This window comes from Zerene cesonia, chromosome 13 (genome assembly GCF_012273895.1).
Source record: "Zerene cesonia ecotype Mississippi chromosome 13, Zerene_cesonia_1.1, whole genome shotgun sequence".
Taxonomy (NCBI): domain Eukaryota; kingdom Metazoa; phylum Arthropoda; class Insecta; order Lepidoptera; family Pieridae; genus Zerene; species Zerene cesonia.
Window position 1 is genome coordinate 8,280,713 of NC_052114.1, and position 25,445 is coordinate 8,306,157.

General features: G+C 32.7%; 2 protein-coding genes across 4 annotated transcripts in view; one reads left to right on the forward strand and one right to left on the reverse strand.

The window, feature by feature from the left end:
- Positions 1–13,853, forward strand: part of LOC119831054 (calcium uniporter protein, mitochondrial) — a 107,785-nt gene extending 93,932 nt beyond the window's left edge. For 2 of the 3 annotated variants that reach the window (XM_038354282.1, XM_038354284.1), the window contains 6 exons: positions 1,451–1,572; positions 3,048–3,203; positions 10,228–10,389; positions 11,105–11,308; positions 12,980–13,087; positions 13,382–13,853. In XM_038354282.1, coding sequence (XP_038210210.1) covers positions 1,451–1,572; positions 3,048–3,203; positions 10,228–10,389; positions 11,105–11,308; positions 12,980–13,087; positions 13,382–13,531 — 902 coding nt within the window. In that variant the 3' untranslated portion in view covers positions 13,532–13,853. The remainder of the gene's footprint in view (positions 1–1,450; positions 1,573–3,047; positions 3,204–10,227; positions 10,390–11,104; positions 11,309–12,979; positions 13,088–13,381) is intronic. The other variant, XM_038354283.1, reaches the window with a different exon arrangement.
- A 4,415-nt stretch (positions 13,854–18,268) lies between these two features.
- Positions 18,269–22,742, reverse strand: LOC119831163. Its single transcript, XM_038354435.1, has 8 exons — positions 22,557–22,742; positions 22,093–22,230; positions 21,426–21,607; positions 20,736–20,940; positions 20,469–20,570; positions 20,104–20,297; positions 19,407–19,643; positions 18,269–19,075 (listed from the first exon to the last, which is right to left on the reverse strand). The coding sequence occupies exons 1-8, from the start codon at positions 22,685–22,687 to the stop codon at positions 18,762–18,764; spliced, it is 1,503 nt and encodes a 500-aa protein (XP_038210363.1). The 5' UTR covers positions 22,688–22,742; the 3' UTR covers positions 18,269–18,761.
- Between the last annotated feature and the right edge of the window lie 2,703 nt (positions 22,743–25,445).

The following is a 25,445-nucleotide window of genomic DNA, read 5'->3' on the forward strand; positions in this document are numbered from 1 at the left end:
GCAATGTGAGAAAACGATAGCTACATGTAAAATATGTCGCGTCAATTCTAAAGTCAAATGTTCTAGTTAATTTTGAAATAATTAATCAATAAGATAACTAAATGAAATAAAAGAATCGTAGATTACCGAAAAATAATCACAGTACAAACCTCAAAATTACTAAATTAATACTACTTTGCCTAAAGGCTATTATTAAATATCATTGTCTAAAGATAATGAAGTCGGCTTATCACTGCTTTGTTTTTAGAAAGTCAAGTTTATCGTTTGTGAATAAGGAAAATCTGAATATGAAATGTTCTTTGTTTAGAAAGAAAATGTACTGAAAATGAAGAATTCGCTTACCTATTCCTTGCGGTAACGTTCAGTATTTTCATACAAAATTTGTCATAAATATTAATGTAGCTTAGGCAACGGACAGCAAGCGTAGCAAGCTAGTCGCAGTTTTTAGATATTGCAAAACTCTTCCAACCCATGTTGAACGTAAAGAAATTAAAAAGCAAAACTGAGACAATAAAAAGTAAAGTTAAAGAAGACTGGAAATATTAATTACTTCTAGTTCTGGCTGACGTTAGAACTTGAGAATTGAATAACAATTTAGTTTATGCATATACATATTTTAATAGATTCTGTCAAAGATTTGCAGAGTTCGCTTGTTTTTGCATAAACAAATTGTTGTATGCATATATTTAGGACGAGGACATAAAATGCTAAACGGTTATCACCGTAGTACGTCGTCGCTACACAGATTCCAAATGAGTTAATCTCGCTGAAGATCAGTATACGCAGGAAGGTGGTTAGACCTCACTTTCCCCAATTATATAACCGCCCTTATACCTCAGTGAATAACTCATTTAACTCGCAATTATGCTTTCCTCAGCGTCGGAGTAACAGTTGGCTAGGTATGTGGAGCGAGCAATCAGGCTACGACGCCTTGCTAATGGTATAATGGAATCATTTCTTTCTCACTTACCATAATGTGTTTATTGTTTGTATTCATTGGATATGGTATGTGCTGGATGCTGCTGCGTAGTCGTGGATTAGAATGATGTGCGTTTGTTAAGTGTAATTGATTGGTTCTTGTGGAATCGTCGAATCTTAAATGATAATATGTAATAGTTAATATTTTTCATCAAAAAAGCCACATAAGTAATATTATCCTAAGATATATACAAAGTAAGGTCAATTCATTGTTTTCTATCTTCCTCATTATTTGTGAATAATGTGAAGTATTATTTAATTTCATTTGCATAAGGGTCAATATTGTTCATAATAAACGATGTTTAAGTTACTCGGTTATTAATCTGATGTAATCCTTCTTGAAATATGTGATCGTAGTTTCAAAACTTTCATAACTATTGTACAGATTACTAATTTAAACAAGGTATATTATTTCCTCGAAAGTCTGCGAAATCTGTAAACAAATTCATATTTACTAAAATTTTCTTTGCAGAAGTGTCGGTGACATACAAACGCGGTCTGCCCGTCATCACAGTACCGCTGCCGTCGCGACGTGAGAGATGTCGGTTCACCCTGCGACCCGTCTCGCAGACTGTCGGAGATCTACTGGAGCAGGTGGGATGTTTTGTGAGAAAAGCGTAGGTTATAACCGAGATAATTAACCCGCTGAATGCAGGATTGAGCTTGGTAGCGACATGCCTAATTTTTTTTACCTTTTGTGGACCACGAGCCTCGTCGTAGGTTCTTAGAAAGAGCGCTTGGCCGCCGACGAATTCCAGTTAGGACCAGTGGCCCCTTCACTAAAGCGGATTTAAGGATGACATGATAATGTTTTAGTTGGTAGGAATTCGACATAACCCAAGGCCCTATATGTTATTCCAGTTGTCCAGCTGTCTACGTACCAAATTTTTTATATTTTTTAATTTCAGTTTTTCATTATTTTATAATTTCAGTTTTTGCGTGAAAGTGTAACAAATATTAGATTTACTAGTTTGACAAGTGCGTTATTCACAAGGTGAATTCGTCGCGTAAATTATTACAGCGTGTTGTGTGATACTCATGGGCTTATTAATGCGACTTTTTGTCAAGCAACTATTTTAATAATATATAAAAACATTTTAAACTAAAAACTTACACAAAATTTATAATGGTTACTAACCATAAACCAAAAAAGCCGTATGGTCTCAGAGTTTTTATAGAAGGATGTTTGTTATGTTTTATTTAAAAAAAATTGATAAAACGTGAACGTAGGCTTTCATTTGGTATAGTTCAAATAAAAATTGTCTATTCGTCTATATCATCATACATTTAATTAGTCAGCCATAGATTGTGTTCAGGCTTATACTCAACGACAAAGGGAATTGATTCCCAAAGCGAAGCAGTTCCACTAATAAACTTCCATTTTACTTCCCAAAGCAACAACGTAAAGTAAATTGCTTTTAGCGTTTCGGCGATAAATCATTTCGTAAACCAAATATGTTCAGCATTTTGCATTTGCGGTTCGCCTCTTACCGAAATCGCCGCGAATTTATTGACTACATATTATGACCTTTTTATAGAGATACGAAGCCGTGAATAGCAATTTAATTGAGTAGACAACAGGATGTCTATCTTTATCAAGTCTGTATTGAAATAATATATGTTCAGTCTTTAATATTATAATCAATCTGAGTTATTTATAAGATAATCATCTAATCTTGAATCTTAATTTGCTTTAAATTGAGCTGTTAAGTTGAATAATGATGTCGTTTTCCATTAGAGACTTATTATAGATAAATTATATCTTGTATAGTTTCATATAAAAATCTATAATATGATCATCTCGTATCGTATTCCATTCTTTATGAAGATATATAATCTGAGAAAATGTATTTAAAGCAACGGCTTAAATTATACAGAGTTGCAATTTAACCTTTCGTTATTCAATATTTTGGAACTGTTTTATGAAAATAAAAAGACAATTTTGAAAATGGACTTGATTCGATTATCGAGATCAATGGAAAATGAAAAACAATAATTCCACATTTAGTTCGAAGATAAATTTTGGTTTAATTGAGCTCAATGTATAAAATAAATGTGTTATTTATCAGCTGAAAGCGGAGGACCGCGGCGTCGAGCGTGCGGTCGCGATGGCTGTTGACGACCGAGTGCGCATCGCGTCCAGTGACACCGTCGAGGCGCTTCTAGAAAGTGACTTCAGACTCGTCATCAACGATACGGAGTACTACGTGAAGAGTCCACCTCAGGTTAGTAATAATTGATACTACCCGCCATAGACAGTGGAACTAGCAACATACATTTTTAATTGCGTTCAATACAATGACGGTGCATCTAGCTACGCTATAGATGTCTGATTGAAACTGCCAACGGCGGCAATTAATTTCCCGCGTTCTCTGTAGGTACACTTACCTACATGTGTTATTTATTGCCAAACAATTTAACTTTTTTTATTTACATTTCCATTCTCGGTGAAATCTATCTGAAGAGTGCGCGGGTCTTTACGGTTTAGCGTTTCTAGCGGTATCTAGGATATGCAACAGCGCCGGCCTCTTGGATATCCTCAATAATCCTAGATACAAATCATCGTCTCAAATACGCTCCTCTTACAGCACGAAATCATCCATTTTTTTTTCACATGGCTCAGCCATTGGATAGTCCAGCTCTAGGAAGGCTTCTCCTCCTCCTACAAATTTCACCTTCTGTAAGAGATTGCGCAGGATGTAATTAAATGGAGGTTCTTATTGTCGGTGGCCAAAACTCTCTTTGGGTCATTTTACTAAGTTCAAAGTAAGTATGTTCAATATAATTTGTTATATCGAGAATGCTTACCTACGTAAGTAAAAATACGTCTATTAAGGCAAAAAAATGGAAATTAAATCATGTTCATTATGTTCTAACAACTTCTTGAGTAGATTAGTGGTACGAAAATATATCTATGCTGTATATAAAGGTTTAATTATATCTTGTAGTTTAAATCGTTGAAATTATGATGTAGCGAACAATTCGTTTCATAATAACATCTCGAGTACGCATTGGAATCCTGACCCGTTTAACACAAAGCAACCACAACTGTTACCCATAATCCACTGCTTAATCAATTCCAATGGTAATTAAATCCTATCCAATTATACTTGTGCTCCCGCGGTGTTCCGGATAGTCACGATTTATCATCAAACGACTCTATTTATTGGAACAATATTTATGTATATGTAAGTATATTATGGACGTACTTCCCATACTTACTATTCTTACGTATTAATATTTTGTTTTTTTTTTTTTACACTTATTTCTATGTATAGGTATTTAAACAGAAATGAAGTCTGAATGGTGAAATGTTGAATTTAATAAGTACTACAACTGTAGATACTTTTCAAAATATTACTTCAATTAATATTTAAAATAAATGCAAATTGCACCAAATATAACTCCGTTAGTTATGGTGATATCTCTATAGTATCTTACAGACCGTATTTTATTCTTTAATTTATAATAAATAAAAGATTAATCAACTCTATACAGATATACAATACGTCACTTTTTGGTGAATTGTTAGGAAACATTTAGACGTCTAATATTAATTCAGGTTTTGAGAAAATCACATTGAGCTGATGATACTGTCCCAGTGTATTCAATTGCGGCAGAGAGGAATGATTATTTGCAAATTTAACAACTTGCCAGCAGGCATTTTTACCCCAATTTTGTTCAATTATAAATGAAACATTGAAAGAACGTTCTGTGCTTTTTTAATTCATGCTGTTTTTGTTTTTATGTTAAACTCTTCGGTAAATTTATTTAAAAATATGAATGATTAAAAATGATTTTATGACTATATTTTTCTAACGTTTAGTTAACCTTTAATATTAAATTTACATGTATGTGAATGGCCGTTGTAATTAGCTTAAGCTTATAAGAATTATGTCTTGATATTATATATAGTAATAGAGTACGCAGAAGGACAAGAGGGTATGTGCTTTTGTTTGTTAACTGCTATTCTGTAGATTTGACAATTTACATAATTATATATAGAATTCTATAAAGCTAGTCAGTTGTCCCGAGAAACTATAGTTATAACTGAACAATTCCCCAAAACTTAGCATTCAAACTTTGCTTGCAACACTTGAAGTTGAATATTACAGATGCACGACAAGTGATAATGAAATTTCAGGCTTTTGCATTAATGACAACATACAATGGGCAACATTTAAAACAACTGTTTTTTGCTAAGTCACCTGTTTTTCGTTGTAATCAAAACTACATAAAAAACAATCACAAACTAGAATAAGTAAAGAAAAACCTGCAATTTTACTTTTTCAAAGTATTAAGGTGTTAATCCTTTCTTTTAGTCTTCAAAGGATCTTCTTAAATGTTGCAAGCGTCAAATGACGTCATTCATGATTCATTATTTAATATGCAAGTTTGCGTAAAAAGGAAAAATTGTTGTACTGGTACTATACTAAATTACTGAAATTTCTGTAAATGTTATAGTAAAAGTTATCACAATTTTTTCTTTGTGCCTGGCAAAAATTTGGCAATAGCACAACTTTATTCTAGCGTACGTGAAACGCTATCACATAATTTTACGTTTAAATTTAATTTCTCTTAAAATGTGCGATAAAAACTTTAATAATTTTTTTTCAGTGGTCACAATAACAAAATAAAGACTTTTTTTTCATATTTTTATAAAAAATTAAATGTTATCAATTCTATTATTTCGCACAAATCTCTCATAGCAATAAAATATTTTCTATTTAAATGTTCGCTAACAAAGAGAACGCTGACTTCGAAATTAGATTTAAGCAGACGAAATCCCCGACCGCCATATTTGCATTTGACGTTCTATTTCCCGCGCGACTCACTTTTTTATGACCTGACTGTGGTCACTTATTCATTCAGCCAAGCTTCACGAAGAATAAGCTTGCCACTAATTATCGACGCAATTAGGTTAAGTGGAGCCTGGACTTTAAGTGCTCTGTGTAATACGGTTTAAAAGTCGTTGGCTTAAAATAAGACTCTTGCATGTTTTTCTAGAGAAGATTTTTATGTTATAAGCTACTGGGACAGTTTTTCATAACTAGATAACAAAGGACGAGCAATTAAATAGTAAGTTAATTTTGAAAACGTCTAAAAGTACAGCATAAATACAATATGTATGAAGTCTATATAATTTTTTATTTTTATACATATATTAAAAAGCGTTTATATCGACCTATTTCTAATTTATTTATTGATTTTCGTACTACTTTTTCATGTTAATTTTTAGTAGGTTTTATACCTATCCTACCTTATTGTTTGAGGATTTATTAAACTATAATGGACATTTCAATTAGTAAAATATTTTATTAACTATGGGTTAATTTAATAAAAGTCAAGCGGCACATCAGTGACAAAGGGTAATATTTAGAACAAAGACGCTTCTCGGACCTGAAAGGTTCTATACCTATAATAGTTTTGCCGCAATACCTTTTAGCGTAGTAACATAGAAAATAGATATGTACTGACTAAGCGTTTTCGGCAAAGACATCGCACAATTGAAGCAAAAGGGTTGTTACTTTTTTGATAAGTTTTAATTGCATGTTTCGTTTATCGTTTAAGTTTTGTAGCGATCAATTTTTGGACCAATTAATCGAATTGAAAAATATAATTAATATGTAAGGCTTAAATTAAATTTAACGGTTTTTTTATTGCTATAAATTTCTAATGTAAAGAGTGTGAGTGTTTTTTTATGTATTAACTTTTTATTACGGCGTTACGTTTACCCGATTCGACATTGGACGAAGGCGTTTCATGCGCTCTTTGAAGAACCTAAGCGCTTCTGACAACAACACGACGACCGCTTACGAGTCTCGTCGATGTGCATCTTTGTGTGCGTGATTTGTTTAGAACATTTTGTTGGTAGTGTGTAATGTTAGTATCTATTTAGTGTGGTGGTAATTATGAGAAATCAAAGAGAATCGGATTTTGAATTAATTCCCTACGAATGCAGATATTGTGTATCGCTTGGGGGCATAAACCGTAACATATGCGATTCAATGAACTAAGCGCGTTTCCCCTATGCAGTTTGCGATTTACCTTCATGTTCTGTCAATAGTCGATTTTCGGTGTTAGATGTTGTGTGCTAGCACATTATCGAGTATGCTGTATACATTATCGCTTCAAACACTAGTATTGTAAGCTTCATGGTTGAATTTATGTCACTGTTTCGGATTACAATGAATGATAAACCGATACTTAAGATGTTTTGTATGAAAGCTGATGCTACCCATCCCATGAAAATTTGGTCCAGTTATGACAACAACCTCCGCCTACCCCACTCACCGTATGCAATGATAAGAAACTATCACTACATAGTATAAAACAAAGTCGCTTACCCTGTCCCTATGTCCCTTTGTATGCTTAAATCGTTAAAATTACGCAACGGATTTTGATGTGATTTTTTTTTAAAGATAGAGTCATTCAAGAGGAAGGTTTATAGAATAACATCTATAAAACTACTCCGAAATTAACGCGTGCGAAGCTACGCGCAAGAGCTAGTATAATATTATTTCATCCTACCAATGCCCATTATTAATATACGTAGGTAATTTATTTACCACATCATCGTAAAGGTATAATGTATAACTTTATATTTACAATTTCGCGTTCTTTTCTCAAAAGGGAAAGTGTGAATGGCTACAAATGATTTCCGCCTTAATTAAAACGTCTAATGAGGTCAATCCCCTAATGAGGTATTGTGCTAGCCACAAGCCGACTGAATTGCTATTAATTCTTTCCTAGTGGTTAATTGTGCTTTTAATAATATTAACAAGCGTTTATATATTGATTTAAACCTTCATATATAGGATACTAGCTGCGCTCCGCGATTTCACCCGCGTAAATCCGTATCCCGTAGGAATATCGGGATAAAAAGTTGCCTATGTGTTATTCCAGTTGTCCAGCTGTCTACGTACCAAATTTTATTGTAATCGGTTCAGTAGTTTTTGCGTGAAAGAGTAACAAACATACACACACATCCTTACAAACTTTCGCATTTATAATATTAGTAGGATTTAATGATAATTAATAATTTTTTAATTAAATCTAAAAAAGTTATCAAAAAGCTGAATAGAAAATGTAATGCATAAAACTCTAAATCCAGGATTCGAAAAATATCATGGTGATAGCGATGAAAATCTACGTAAATTGGAATCGGATTAAGAGTTCTCGCATGATCGATTTACCTAGTACATCTCTGTATAGATGTTCTCAAAATGGGTGACGCTGATGCTATTTGAGAAAATACAATGTCACAAGTTTATTCCTGAAGTTTATTATAATTCTGGGCAAGCGCTTTTTGTGTCCAACAGCACTTCTGACAAGCTCTTATAGTATACCCAACTTAGAAGCGACTAAATATAACTTAAATGTACTTAATCGTTTTATTTTAACACTAGCTATCCCCGCCGGCTTCATCCGTGGTACATACATAGCCTATGTCATTCAGTAAAGATATAGTTTTCTAGCGGTAATTTTTTTTATGTGTCCAATTTTGTGTGAATACATATGTACCAAAACACAAATGTTTTCTCATTGTATGCTATATTAATATAGTGTGAGGAGAAGGTGTAGAGTATAGACCATCTTTTTGACAGTTTTTCATATAATTAATATGTCCTCATTCACCATATTCGTGTGTTAGTCAAACTTAGTTGAAACGTTAATAAGCTCGATATGCGGCAAGCGGCAACCTATTTCCAAATATGTATATTACTTTCGTAACAAGCTTACAAGCAACCTTAATTAAATTTTGTTAAATAGGCCGCGAGTAAGCCGTCAAAATTAATCTCGTGAAGGTATATTTGGTGCTTTTATATGAAAGGATCACGCAACAAAAATTCTGAATGAAAATACTTTGATTCATATTAAATTTGTTTCACGGTTTGATTACGTTGTACATGGTAGAATAAATATATTTTATTTTCGGTTTACGGTTATTTAAAAAGTTTAATCCTTTCTTAATCCCTTCCAAATTTAAAGTCGGCAATCCATTTGTAGAGGCGTATGGTCTGTAATCGACTTAACGCCTCTACAAATGTTCATGGGCGGTGGTAGCGCTTACCATCAGGTGTCCCACCAGCTCCATTGCCGACTGTGACACAAATAAATAAAATAAAATAAAAATGATTTAGGTAATCTTGCAATTTAAAATTAAATCACATTGAAATCGGTAGAACTTTACAATTTAGGTCAGCCTCGCACCAGGGGAAATAACGTAATCTTAAGGAAAATCTCTGTTGATATCTAGCTAAATAACATTAACTACGCTATTCATTTTTACAACGGTTAACCTGCAGGCTGAATTAATTATTTCTTAGTTCTAACAAATCAACAGTACTGCGGTGTCTTCACCGTGCAGGATATACTTTTCCATAGTATAATTTTTATGTGTAAAGATTAATAACGCTATTACTCTCGCCTTTTTAAGGCAAGATTGTAAGGTTTCTATGTGTATTGGAAGATAGGATCCATCCTTCTTTTTTCATTATTAATACGTCCTTACAAAGCTCAGTAAGTGATTACACCAAGTCAATCGCTGACCTTTGTAAACTTTCTAGCGTCGCATACTTACGTGTTTTAGCAGGCACTATTGCATTACATTGTTAAAAACTACCCTATTCTCATTATCGTAGGTTTTCGTAAACTTTTAATTGTCCATAAGGCCCCCTTTGTCTTGGGCCTTGCAAAATAGACCATTTCAAGATAGCGCTAACAATCGCCTGTTGTCTAACTTGGTTCGTTAGGTGAGCAACGTTTTCAATTGTATTCTGCGTGGCAACCAGCCAATACTCCGTACCCCGCAGATGTAGGGAATTATGTTGGAATGCTCTGCTAACACTTCCGTTTTATTAAGGGAATTTTAAAATATCGTTGCTCCTGACGCAACTTTTTCAAATAGCTCTTAGTCTTATGTATTTAATGTGGTAACTGAGTAATAAATTGTGAAAAACACAAACTACGATATGATACAATTCTAAAATGGGAAGATATCGTATAAAAAAATATGCAGAACGGTACTATTTTGTTAGAATTGCATTTTCCTCATTTATGTGCTTATATACAAAAAAAAAATACAAACGCGTCTTTTAACAAAGATTAGCAAGCATTGGTCACACGTGGCCAATATTAAGATACTATATCACGATGAATTATCATTCTATTCTAGATCGTTCCCAATATCATGATAGACGAAAAAATTTGCTACGAAAGTAAATTAACAATCATCTTAAATTCCAGGAGCGTCTTAGCGCTGAAGAAATAACACGATTAAGCGATGTGAGGAACCTGGTTAACCAGCTGTACGAGGCGTTGAATGTTAGAGAGCACCAGATCAAGAAGGAGAGGGAGCTGCGGGCGCAGCTGGAGAAGCTCTCCACTGAGCTACAACCGTTGGAAGAGGTGAGCGTAGATGATTTGATACTAATAGACTTTTTTTAGGTGTATGTTTGAATAATTAAATGTATATATGTATATGTATTATTTATTGATGCTGCAATATACATCTGGGAAACGTGATGATTTATTGAATTTGCTCTTTTTGTCACAACTTGCTAAAATAATAATCGATGTTATACTTCATACAGATAATTTTACAAGAATTTTTGTAACAATCTTACTAATATTATAAATGAGAAAGTTTGTAAAGATGTGTGTATGTTTGTTACTCTTTCACACAAAAACTACTATACCGATTGCAATGAAATTTTGTACGTAGATAGCTGGGCAACTGGAATAACACATAGGCAACTTTTTATCCCGATATTCCTACGGGATACAGACTTACGCGGATGAAACCACGGGGCGCAGCTAGTAAATATCTATTTATTGAACATCTTCAACAATGCTATACTTTAGCGTCCTGGCGAGTCACAGGTACAGGTCTTGAAGCAGTATTAAGACAGAGCTATATAAGTAGTCTAGCGCTATCACTTCGCAACACTGGAATTAGTGTTGCTTTAAGACGACACGGTAACCTTACTATTAATAAATTATTGCCTAAAATAATATTAGTTTTCATAGTCGTTATTATTTCTCTTGACTTTCCTGTGTCACGACTTCGTCAAGATTTTCGCAAAACAAAGTATTTACGATTATGTTAAATTGAAACTTCCAGAAGCGCATGTCCCTCGAAGTGGAAACAACCCGCAAGACGTCCGTGCTCACGTGGGTGGGGCTCGGTCTCATGGGTGTGCAGTTCGGCGTGCTCGCCCGCCTCACCTGGTGGGAGTACTCGTGGGACATCATGGAGCCGGTCACGTACTTCGTCACGTACGGCACCGCTATGGCCGCGTACGCGTATTTCGTGCTGACGAAACAGGTGAGCTGTTGGGACTTATAGGTACTATATATATGTCGGATATCAAATATACTGTTGGATAAATAAGTGCCAGTTAAGATACAGGTGTCGCTTTTCGTATCTTGTCAAAACTCGTTTAGCTATCGAATCCTATGAAATGTTGAATCACTTGGAAACGGCGCGCATTCGTACGGATTGTGCTTTGGTGTTCAAACGTTGATTATTCAACGTTCGGCCCAACTTTGTAGTTACGACTTTTCCATCTTTTGTTTGCGAATACTCTGAACCACTGAATCTGAATTGGTGGCTCAGTGGTGAGAACCTCGGACTTCAAAACCGAGAAGTCGGGGTTCGAGACCGGGCGAGCGTGCAGGAAATAAATTGATTTTCCAATTTATCTGCGCATGTAGATAACATCACCACTGCTTAAAACGGTGAAGGAAAACATCGTGAGGAAACCGGCATGTTCGAGAATCAAAAGGTCGACGGCATGTGACAACCCGCACTTGGCCAGCGTGGTGGATTATGGCCAGAACCCTCATAGGTGGCCTGTGTCCCAGCAGTGGGAACATAATATAAGGGCTGATGATGATGATGATGATGATGATGACTCTGAACTGGTTTCGTCACAAGGTCTGCACTATCGAAAAGGAGTTTTCTTCATCTTCTTCGACGATTTTTAGCGAACTTCTCCCAATTTTGATGATTAATCTTGAAAGTAGCCATGTCACATTTGGCACAGTCCTCCAAGCGAAGAAAAAGGTTTCCAGATGTCTCGATAGTATAAATTTATAGCAATTTAATACGATCCAACTATGAGTAGGAACGTCAATAACATTTATGTGAATGTGTGCCATTTGGAAAATACTATTTACTTTAAATCATTTTTGCATATCAATAAGTAGGTTTGTTTTATTTTGCATGACATTTACAATACATAATTTAAATACAAATACGAATTGATTTTAAAATTATAATTCCTTTGAATTAACAGCTATGACGTCACAACATGGCGTTGAATCGAACCTTTTCTTCATTCGTTAAATTTTATATGTAAATTTCACAATACTATCCAGAAATAAATATTCGGATCTACAGTATTAGTAGGTTGAGTAGTCTGAAGCGCTGTTACGCTGGCTGGCAAACAAAGTACCTGCTTTATGAATAAGGTAAAGCGCTGAGCTAGCGCTAGAATATTCAATGATTTTACGAGGATGACTTATAATGTCGTTAGGTTAGCCAAAGCGCGACCTCCGTTGTATAAAACTCAGACTATTTTCATTGGAACTAGAATAATTTAAGATGATATAACATATTTAACTAGCGAAAACAGTGTTATAAGTTTGCTTTCATGTCCCATGTGTGTGTTTATTTTTGTGCATCGCAATTCTTAAACGGATGGATCGATTTTCGATGCGATTTTCTTTCTTTGCCAGTCATAATGTGTACGCGAAAAGTTTCATTGTTTATTACATTTTAGATTTAAAATTATTCGACCAATATAAATATTTTTTGACCATAGGAAAATTAAATTAATTATTACCTTGTAAAAATATAACTGCCTAAATTTTCTCCAGCTATATTTTTGAACTGCGATAAAGTAGGTCAGATAAGACGAAGTCGGGATCAGCGGATAGTATCTTATAGAGCTATTTTAAACAGTCTACATTAAATGAGCAATTTTCCTTCCAGGAATACATCTTGCCAGACGTTAAGGATAGGCAGCACTTGATTACACTGCACAAGAAAGCGAAAAAGATTGGTTTAGACATCAATCATTATAATCAGCTCAAAGATGAGGTATGTATATCAGCTTACGATAGTAAATATATTGTTTTTTGGGAAGAAATTGTGTGATGAGTTTGTTTAGTGGTTTTATGGTTAATTACTTTCATATTGCAATTTTCAGTGTAATTTATTGTTCATATTGTACTTTTAATCTAATATAAATTGATATTGATTGATAAGCAAAGTTATTTTTGTATAAAAAACATACAAAGTACCATTTTATCTATGCCCTGAATTATATATGTGATTCATAAGCATTATGAACTTACTTTACTAATTAATTCATAATGTGATATATTATTTCAGATTGACAAACTCCAAAAGGACTTGAACCGTCTCCGCGATCCGCTGCACATCCACTTGCCGCCACCGATTAAAGTCGAAGAGAAGAGATCACCCTTGACCAAAATCAAAGACATGCTAGAGGAAACCACGAAGAAAATAAAAATCACGTAATACAAGTTGTCTATGGCGCGTCTGAAGATGCGCGAACCATAGATGTAGTTTGTTGAAATTGCGATGTGCATTTTTGAATTTCGAAATGTGTATCGTGTATTGTCTATGGTTTAGTTATATATGCGTTAGCTTTAAACGTATTGTGTGGCGCTTATTTAGATTAAAACTAATATTTAAATAACTGATTTAACAAAAAGGTATGTATACTATTTTTCCTATAAATGTTGCGGTTGTGTTCTTACTTCTTCAAATATATGCAATGCACATGCATTTTATTATTGCAAATTTGTATTGTATATGATTGTTATATTAATGTTTTAGCAACATTAAATCATTTAGTGAAATTATACTATATTAGAAAAATTCATACACTATTAAAATTTTTAATGGATAGTATATTAATCAAATTCACAAGGTCTCGTTTATTTGTATAATTAAATTGAATATTGCTCAAAGCTTAAATAAAATTTATTTGTTATAAAAGACTAGAACACTTAACGTGTAATAAAGAGGCAAAAATAAATGATCGTACACGATACACGTTTTGTGAATAATAAGATTTAAGCTCACATTGCTGTTAATACATTGTTGAAGTTGTTTTTAAAACCAAAAACTAGATAGAGGCTTGCCAATTGATACGGATTCTTTAGTTATAATAAGACACGTAAAATAATAAATTTAAATAGTAAAAAAAACTTTAGTTAAGGATGTTGACCAAACGTTAACAGTATAGTCCGAACACAATTGTCATAATAACAAATACGTATCAAATTCTTTCTTTTGTTTTAATTTCAATTCTTTGGCAGTATTATATATCTATGAAGTGTTATTTAAAAATGAACTCTAAGATCATAGCACAAAAGCGTTTTTTTCCATATCGAGTGTATTGTTATAAAATATAATTTTATATTTGAAATTAGAACTGTTATATGTAGAAAAATTTCACCGCTTGTTCGCACAATATGGAAAGTACGTTTGTTGAATTGTTATTTTATATAAATGACCAACTACTATCATTTATTTACTTGTAGAATATCCTCAAATATTATTTCACTAAGCAATATATATTATATATAATTATATACATTTAATAGTGTATTTTATCCAATTAGGAAAGGACTGCGCTAATTCTATGGAATGCGAAATAGATCATTCTAGAACAATTTATATTGATACCAACAATCAATATAGCAAAGAACCACTAGAAGTATTAAAGTGATTTAATTCATGGTTCGTGAATGTTTTTTCACTTTTTTGTTTAATTTTTTTTCTCACTGGTTAACTCGGTTCTTTCTTATTGTCTATGATTGTTATTTAAGAAAAAGTGTTTCAATAAAAAAGTGTCGCGATGGGAAATATAATTTGATTTTCAAGTATAATCGATTTCTCTAGTAACATGTGTAGTTTTTATAGAGGACTGTTTTTTGTTTGTAATGATTTTATTTTACTTTCCTTTAAGAATGTGAAGTAATGATGTATATATGTCTTTTTTTATTCTGATTTCTATTGCAGCTTTACCTATTAGATATATTTTTTTTAATCATCAATTAATATCAAAAGCTATAAAAAAATATTTCCACATTTAAACTTAAAGATCTGGAACAAGTCTTTAGCCCAATATCATTAGATAATTTACGTAATGAAATGTTAAATTATTTGTTTTAGTAAAATTTTATTGTATTTTGTATTTAGATGAAATTTTATAAGATAATGTTTTATATTTATTAGTGTGTTAAAATCATGCTCACGTTGAAGTTTCCTTTATAGTTATATTTTGTATTACTAGTGTTAAAATAAATTATTATTAATAACTATTTTATTTTGACATAGCGTTATCTGTGCCAATTAACTAATGTATGAAACATTCTGTTACACTCATATGAAAAAAAAACTTCTTAAATAAGTCTGTTATTACAAACTAAATTATTTAAGGCGTATTTTATCCGTTTTCAAGTTTTTAGTCATGTGTTTTATGTGAATTATGTGAATTATCGTTTTTAATCATTATTTTTTTTGACGAAAGTCTGGTAAAGCAATTTTAAATGGATATTTCTTTAATATATATTTGCAATGGAAATTAAATGTGACTTGAATTCAATTTAGTTTTTCGGAAACAGAATTACTATAATCTAATTAAAATAAAATTTTATAACATTCACTTGTCTTAATATAATTTAATCTTAAAAGAATTTAGTAGTAACTATCTAGTCCGTACAGAATGTTAGTCTTTCTGAACGTATTCAAGACTCAATATATTTTTATATATACGTTTGTTCCTTTCGCTTGCCTGAAATTATAAAAATAGCTTCAATTACGCTTGAACTGCACAAAATGCACTAATAATGAAAAGATATCACGCAACTTGTATTAATATAACTATTAATTAATTTAAAATGATAATAAAGCACACAGATTTATAATTTACCGTTATTGGTGCTTAGGCGATTTGCTCGAATTTGATTTAAGTAGCGTAATTTAATATATGAATTTAATTATAACGTATTAACTTTTCGATTGAGACATTACGTGTACTGATTTAGTTTGTTTTTCATTAAATATTGAATGAGTTTTTAATTTTATTTTATTTGACTAACATGTGGTGATTACTAAAATTTTATTTCGATATGAATAAATATGAGAAAGTATATTAAGTCACTTTAAAAACATTGTTCTTGTTATTTGTAATTATGTAAATTTTGCCTTTATGCCGTAGCCGGAATAGGTCATATAACCCCGTCATATAGGGAGATGTTATATAATATGTCCACTTATTATAAAGAAAACTTTGATTTGGACTTATAATAACTACCGCATATGGTTAGTGACCTGTAGATTTCTTATCTTGGATAATAAAAGCCCACTTTTTTATTCGTGGACAAGTTTCGATCGCTTTCTAGGTTCTAGTAAGTATAAATAGATGTATTATTACTATTGTTAAGAAATACAAGCCGTAGGTTAAATGAAGGCTGTGAATTAATGTGAATAATCCATCTTCAAGCTAATGTTTCGAATGCTGAGTCGGTTCTTTAACGACTTCTCGAAAAATTTCGTTGCTATCATAATATGGTAAATCTTCACGTTTTTGCCTTGTTCATCTATGTAGTAATACTACCTTATTGATAATGCTTCAATGAATTTCGATTAGATGTGTAAGCTTTTTAAATATAACGGTAGATACTACCTGTAAATTAAAATTACGATCCAAGGCGTAATTGCCCAGATAAATTTGGAAGGCGCAAAAAATTAAGTTGCTTGGTTTGTGATAAAAATATATATTGTTCCAATTCCTAAAAGATTGACTATCTCTATTATATTTATGTTAGTGTCTCGAAGTGGCAACTTTTTGTACGGAGACAAAATTTGTAAAATGCCGAAATTTTAGGCGACAGTAAGCAGTAGGTACTTTATATAACCTGCTTTTAGTTATTAAATTTATGGGAGCGTATCCAGTTTTAAGTTCAGTGCAATTAATTCTGTAGTGACTCTCTTGTTGCTTATTCCTGACAAATGTAAAGTAGTTATTACAAATATAAATAAATATAGGTAACTGTATCATGCTTGCACTATTTTATCTAATTTAATCCTAGTAAAAAGTTATCTATGATCGTAGACCTTAAAAACAAGCCTTCTTCCAAATGTATATTTGTGTAGAGAATAAAATTGTTTTTATTATGAATTGTTTGTAAATAATTCTTATTAATTATAAGATATATTTATCTTTATACTATTGCACTTTCTACTATAACTTTGCTTATTATTATTGTTCGCAATTAGGCCTTTTATATAATCTTTCTACGTAAGAATGCTTCATATATCATATTTTTCATATAAATAATTTATGTATTTAGATATTAAGTCAGAGCAAGGCTTCTGGGTAGCTTAAGTTTGCTAAACTGGTTTAATTATGTAATAAAGGTTGTTTTGTGAAATTGTGTGCAATATAGACCAATTTGACAGTTATTTTTGGCACGAAATTCTTCCACAGATAATTAATTGTTTGGTACAGTGTTGAGAGCAGAGTTACTTAGGTTTTCTTTTTGGATTATCTGTTACTGAGGTGTTCGTACGTACTCCTATTAAATACTAAATACACCCATTGTAAAATCTTTACAAGTAATATGGCACTTACACTTATAGTTTTGCATATGCCGATTACGAAAAAAAAAATGACAAAACGTAAACGTAAAAAATAAATAAATTTGATTTCCCCTGCATTGTATGTATACTTCTCTAACTTCGAGCACCGACATTTAACGCTTCGCTAATACGGTCATTATCTTTAAGAATTCATCTAATAGAAAAAAAATACGTCGAAGATTTCATGAGATTTTTTACGTAATTGGTTGAGCACACCACATGTGGGACACCCTGTATGAATAACTTTGATAACTACATCAGTGATAATTGTTGGTTTATTAATTAAAACTATAAGGATTACGTGCTCTAATTTTAGGTCTTTATCTGCACACAGGTTTTGGTCTAACAAAGATCAGATTATTTACTATTTATTATTACACAATAGTCTGTCATATTTTTATATTACTATTCTACTAAGCTTATAATATTGTTTATAATTATATTTTATTAACAAGTTCGGCGCACTGATGTTAAAAAAATGAAACGTTTTTATGTAATAAGAAATATTGTATTTTACACTTAATTAAATATATTAGACACCACTCAATCTCGCATATATATATATATATATACTTGTTCATATTTATATAGGCCTAATGATTCTATAATATAACTTTCCTGTTTATTCACTAAAATTGCCAAACTATCCTTCCTATTTATAAATTCTTATTAATCTGTTATATCTTTGCATAATGTTAAGACTTCCTTATAAATATGGTTTTCATCTTGTCTCTATGAACCGTATAAATATATAAATGGCGTAAAACAGTATTGTTATAGCAACCTGAAAATATGTATGACATTACCATATTTATAAGATAGAAGGAAATCTAGAAAGGAGTGATTGTTTTCTGGAGCGATGCAACTGTAAATTATAAAAGAAACAATGAACAACACTAGACTCCTCGTAATAGTTACTATTTTGCATTTTGTTAAATTTACAGTCGTGTTCAAATAAATTTTTCAAAAAATTCTTTATTATGTTTTTTATTTAATATGACTTAACTAATTTTTCACTTTAGATTGTATGATGTTCGCAATTTTCACATTTGATTGAAGTTCATATAGCGTTACACTAATTTCAAGATATGAATTACACTTGATCGTTTTCTAGCGCCTCTGAAGGCGATATCGGTTTAGCACCGAAGGGGTACAAGTCTATACTCTGAACGTGAGCCCGCACCGACACGCCGGGAGGTATTCCAAAGTAATTGTCGCCGATGTTTTTAATAATCGTCGATCCGGGCTTATTACGGTGTATATTAAATCCTACAGCGAATTGCGGTTTATTTTTGTCGGCATCGGAATCGTCTTCGTCTTTAAAAAATGGGGCTTGTGAAGGCTTTAGTGGTACGTAAGGTTTCTTCGTCGGCCTAAAAGGTTTGCTGGTCGGTCGCCAAGGTTTGCCTGCAAGTTGTAATTGTTACTAAGTTCGTGCGCTAACGCGGTGCTCTTGTGCCGTGAGGTGATGGTGTAATAAAAACCAGTTTGGTTGTGAACAACAATTTATTGCGATCAAGCAATTCAAAACTCATTCCAAGCTCTCTCTCATTCAGTGCAATTTAATTGAATATCGTGATCTTGTTTATAACATTTAAAAATATCATTCGTTCTTTCCTTACTAAAAGAACGGAGACTCTTCGTGTTTTGTCGTCATTATAAAATATCGGAGCCACGGGTACATAACTAAATACAAGATCACCAACGTCAATTGTTTTCTATCGGTGTTATTCATCACCTGGTCCTTTGCTTGGTTTAACTCCTCCAAAACTGGACGATTCTTGATCAACGTAACTTATATCTCCATTATCTGTATCTGGTCTAAAAGGAGGCGCTTGGCCGTAACTATCTGATCCACTGAGGCCATCTTCAGAACTACTGACGCCTGAATTAGAATCGCTATTGGGTATATCCGGTTCGGAGGTTGGGAACGGCGGTGGTTTTACATGTCCTGATGCAGCTGTACCGTCCGGACCTATAAAGTTGACATTACGGTAATACAAAGATAATTTTGTATACACACACAACTTTGTGTATGCCACACCAAAATACGTGGATTTGTAAGGTGTAAAGGCTTGATAGAGGAATGAAATAGATTATAATCTATTACTCAGTATACAATTTTAAATCGATATATAAGTTATTCAATCAGCACCCATCTCGTAAAGTAAGTTAAACTGTACTTCACCAGATGTGTCATTCCCAGATGTATTTATATTAAATTGCAATTAGAAAGAAGTTTTGATTCTTAGAATCGCGAAAAATATATATGGCCAATATATATTTTTCGCTAATTGGACTTTAATCAGATAAGAACATTGGGTGTGTGGCGTATTTTATTTTTTTTTAATTCGTACCTCGATTCAAAGTAATTCACTATTTATAACTTGATCTAAATTTGAAGTAAAAATAATATATCCTATTTGTATGTATACCTTTAAATACGTCATCACTGCCTTCATCATTAGGCGCATACGCTGGTGCTACGGATGCTACGACGGATCCTACATCATTGAAAGCTGGATCATACTGGCTCGGTAGAGGCGGGAAATACGATGGAATGAAAGGATCATTACTGTTCTTTACAATCCGATAACCTATACCAGGTCCGGCTATGTAGTGTACCGTTCTGAAACAAAGTATGAATAAGATTCCAATGAATTCACGTTAAGTATTGTTTAGTTACAGTTATTTTGACAGACATTGTCTGTCTTCGGGTCTGGCTTCTAGTACAATTATACATGCCTGTCGCGGAACTTACGTGAGGTACATGTAAAGTATAAAATAAGGATAAATTTACCTTTGCACGCCTTTATCGTCTAAGAAGGTGTAAGATCCTCTAACATTGCCGCGGGAATCGCTGCTTTCCGTTCTTCTTTGGTCTGGTCCAGCGGATATGAATCTAAATGCACGTTTAAGAATTAATTATCTTTTAATTAGTCAATCAATATCCCACAACTACTAGACACTAGACACACTCAAAGACAATTATAGATGAGCCCATACATTTAAAAAAATGCTAAATTCTTTCTTACCACAGTGATAGTAAAAAAAACAAATTTGTCACCTGTATGATCCATCCAAACCTCGCTGCACTGCAGTTTTCCCTCTAGGGTTTTTCTCGTTCCTTACTAACGGTGCTCTATGGAAAGGGCTTCCAATACCCCGAGGTGAGTCAGGGAAAGCTGATGACACGTGAAAACCACTGTCCCTACCAGCTATGTAAGATACATCGTGTCGCTCGCCGATGTCGTCCACAAATGAATAGTGTCCTGAAATTTTGTTTTATTATATTCAAGTAAAATGAAAAGAAGCCTAAATTATTGCATTTACAAATTCATTTCAAATGGTGTCAGCAAAACTTCGAAAACATAAATTAATATCATCGTCTAAATATTTTAACTCATACATCTTAATTTACCACGCCAATTGGTACAGATTGAAAAAAAACATAAACTAAATCCTTATTGCTTCGAGCAGTAAGAAGTATATTTTTTATCAACATATCTTTTTGTATGTACTTACTTTATTCTATGAATATTTATTACTAGCTGCGCCCCGCGGTTTCAATATGGGGATAACAAGTTGCCTATATGTTATTCCAGTTGTCCAGCTGTCTACGTATCAAATTTCATTGCAATCGGTTCAATAGTTTTTGCGTGAAAGAGTAACAAACACACACACATCCTTAAAAACTTTCGCATTTATAATATTTGTAGGATAGGATAACTTAATAAATGTATTTGCACTCGAATACCTTTTACATCCCCTCTGCTATCAGCGTTTTCATTCTTAGAATAAGTTCTCGTGTCAATTTTGTAGGAATAACTCGGATCTTCGTTGGGATCGAAGTAAGGGTCGTCTTTATTCCCAATCGGTCCTCTTGGCCGCTGGTCGAGATCTATTTTTCTGTGAACATTTGGGCCTTTTGCGCGGAATCTGGAAATAATTATGAATTATTGTTATTATATATATAGTGTAATCGGAATCCAGAGAGTAGTATAGTACTATATGTATTAATAGTTTTTGGAGAGAAATTTAATAAAATTATTATAGTTGTTGATTGGATTCCTATAGGAAAATCTTCTTGAAGTAATTGTTATTTAGTGGCGTAGTAAAATTATATATAATTAATTCTGCCATGATCCTAATTGTAACTGATTGATCATAGTAATCTATCTGAAATAACTCCATAAGTTTTCGAATTGTTTCTAATAACTGAAACCAAAAAAGTAGCTCAACATTACCAAAACACAATTATAAAATTTTACTAGTACTGTATCACTCCTAGGGAAGGAACAGGTGCTCTTAACACAGGTATTATCTAGCAAGAGGGCCTGAGCCACAATCCACTGTTACAATAATGTAAAACCTACTAAATAAAGATTTGTTGTTATTTAAAAATTCATAATTATTATACTCACCCTCTAGGGCCAGCAGTGTAAATAGTTTCCTTAACTTCTTCAGTGCCGGGTTCCCTGGCACCAAACCTGCCCCCTACCACACCATTGGCGTTACCACGAGCAAGATGGTAGCTTGCTCCACGATCTTTGTTGGCATATCTATTACAGTAAAGAAAACGAGTTGTAGTTATTTACTTTTTGATGTGTTTTTTCGTTGCTTTGTTCTTCTAAGCTCTTCTATATCAACAAGATTATATATTATAATTTTATAATTTGCTGCATTCACAAATAAATTGTATCTTCTCCTTACTAGATTCTATTTTCAGATTTCAGAGTATATTATCGTTAAATTTTTCCATTACAGTGGAAATGTGAGTTAAATTTTTAAATTTGAACCCTAGTCGATATGAAAATACGTTCCAGTTTACATATGCTTTCGAAAATGAGGTAAAATTACAAAAAAATAACACACAAACAAAACAAACCCGAAATCAAAAGAACCATCCGTGTTCACACTATTATATTCTCCATCAGTGACCCTAGCCTTTCCCGGGATAACTTGAGTCCTGACTAACGCACACACACACAAAACACGTATACACAATGTTCTGAACATGTTCACAGATCAATAACACATTATTTTCTAGAACTAAAAGCTTGCGAGGTTGTTTGTTGACTATGAAGTTGAGAACAGAATTCCTCTTATATAGATATTGCGCTCGAACAAATGAAGACTCATACGCCGTGAAAATGACCGGACATCATTGTTATTAATGTAAGACGTAGATTCCATATAAAGCGAGGCGGTCGTATTTGCATTATATGAGTTGTAGTATAGTCGAATATCATGTGTACAGTTTTCGAGCAAATCAGCTCAGTTAGGACAATATATTATATATTGATCAACTTAAGATCTCCAGAGAGCATAAATAAATAAGGCGATCTTGCCTTGCACTTACAGGTGAAGAATGAACATCTTAATATATAAAAATCCAGTGTCATGATGTATGTTCCCAATGAACTCTTCACCAACTCAACCGATTTTGATGAAATTTGGCATTTTATGTGTAATTTGTTCCAACTTAAGATATAAGATTTTATTTCGATTAATTATCCCAATAATTTATGGTCTTAATATTTTTAATTATGACTCAGCCAAAGCAACGCTGGGTGGGGTATACTAGTATCATATATTTCTTTTTGCTCCTAGACGTAAAGTACTTCTATTTCTATGTTATTTTTTTACTTTAAATATTCCGATCTATGCAGATAGATTAAAATGTTAAATACTTATATATTATTATTATACTTAATTTTTGATTATACTTTGATTATACTTAATGTCTATGCTAATTTTCACTCAGATCCGATTAACCGATCTGACGTAAATGATTATTATTATTCATCCAGCCAACCCCATCGATTTTGCATCTTTTTTTAACTAGTAGTGAGACAGTGGCTAAACGTTCGGTTTGAATCGAAATTATTATATCATAGCACACTTTGTGTGCACAAGCATATCTATTCTAAGATGCAGCTTACTTAGTTCCGAGGGCCACCACATCCTCTGTCTTCAGGAACCAAATAGTATACTCATTGATATGCACGCTTTTGTTAGTTTTGGCTAAATGGGTAATTAATAAGGACGGAATATCTTTCCGTTTCTTTAAGGTAAGTTATTATCATTTATCTTAATTATAGCCTTATAGTTAATTATTTTAAATGGCGAAGTGTTATTTAATTTAGAAAATTCATGCACATAAGGAAAAGGTTCCGGACCTCCTGTTCCCCCACTTACCGTACGAAAACAATGGCATTCGCATTTTCACAGTTCTATGTGGGGTTGTGTCACCTTCCCTGGTGTGCGAGGGTCCACTTCATGCCGAAGCGTATTAAACTCCCGTCTCCCACATTCAAAATACATAATAAGCATCTGGAAACTTTCGGAGTATAAAATAGCTCAATCACACGTGTTCAAGATTGTACAGAAGGGCTTTTAAGTTCATCAATCAAAACTCTTTTTTCGGGCAAATTAAAAATGTATAGTTATTAAGTAATGAGGTTTTATTACAATTCGTGTCCGGCTTATGTTGTTCACTTCCGTATGATCTTCTAAAGCGTCGGACCTTGGGGATGGTTACAATGCTGCAATAAAAATGTCTAAGTCTGATATTATCTTTCAATACTCCGACAAGCTGAAATATGTGTGCTGGCAGTATGCTAGGAAGAATGCCGTCTATATGTCTGAATAGTCAAAATTAGTGAAATCGCTTGTTTTCAATTTTTTTTAATATTCAATTAGTTTGTTCAAAAAGATTAGAGTCAATAATATGATTTAGATTAGAAATTTTCTAAGAAAGCTTCCAGTTTGTTGGCCTTTTTTTTGCTTTTAGATATATTCTAGTACTACGGGACATACGAATTGTCTTTTACCTTTATGATTTCACGATTAGGTTTATTTAAAGTTGCACATTACTATGGGGTTATACCTTGGTTCTATTAGGTTATATATATTGGTTATTTTATGTTTAATTTTTTCATTATATGTATTCAAATTGAACTTTTAGAATTGTTTATGAATAGAATATTTTTTTAAACTACCACCGGATAAGGAGGTCAGGTGTACCATAAGTTGAGTCAATCAGGGGCGGAGGTCAGAAGCCACAATAGAGGTACCTACGAAGGGCATCTTCTATCTTTACGCTTGCTTGGTTCCTGTACATGTGGTTATAGGATGGTTTTTGTAAGCTGGTTTATGATGGGTTTAATTGCACAAAGAGGATATTATTTCATTGTGCTGGTTATTATAGGGCTTAATCTGAAATGATCTGTACATCCCTTTGTTTTTTACGTTCTCTATAATTATGATATAGTTATCTTTTTTCTGTATACTGTCTATAATAAACTAAGGGTTTGTTGTTGGATACTTGTATTGGGGATTGATTTGAAGATATTTTGGTTAAAAAATGGGTTATCAGAATATTTGAACTTTTCGTGGATAATGTCGAGACAATAACATTTATTGATCGTACAATTATTACAACATAATAGAAAATAAGATTCCACAGCATTGTAACAATAATTTGCGTAATTAATCAAAAAATATGGTAATAAAATGAACAACACGGAATCTAAATAAAACGCACATGAAATCACAATAACGTATACGCACGAACCTAATTGAAATTAAAATTATGTGAATATGATAAAAACATCAAACATCGTCTAAGTATCCTGGATTTTATCGCGTCTCGTTAGAAAACCTGTGTAATTAACGAGTATGGACATCTTATCTCATATAAAACAATTGAATTTAGTAAATTTATACAGAACCAGTGAGGTCGTGGGACATACGGACAATTGCAGATTGTGAT

Coding starts and splice junctions, on each gene's coding strand:
- LOC119831163 (XM_038354435.1), bottom strand. CDS start 22,687: ATGTTCAGAACATTGTGTATACGTGTTTTGTGTGTGTGTGCGTTAGTC. Junction 22,231..22,556: donor GATGGTTCTTTTGATTTCGG/GTTTGTTTTGTT, acceptor TTACTGTAATAG/ATATGCCAACAAAGATCGTG. Junction 19,644..20,103: donor CAGTGATGACGTATTTAAAG/GTATACATACAA, acceptor TCAACTTTATAG/GTCCGGACGGTACAGCTGCA.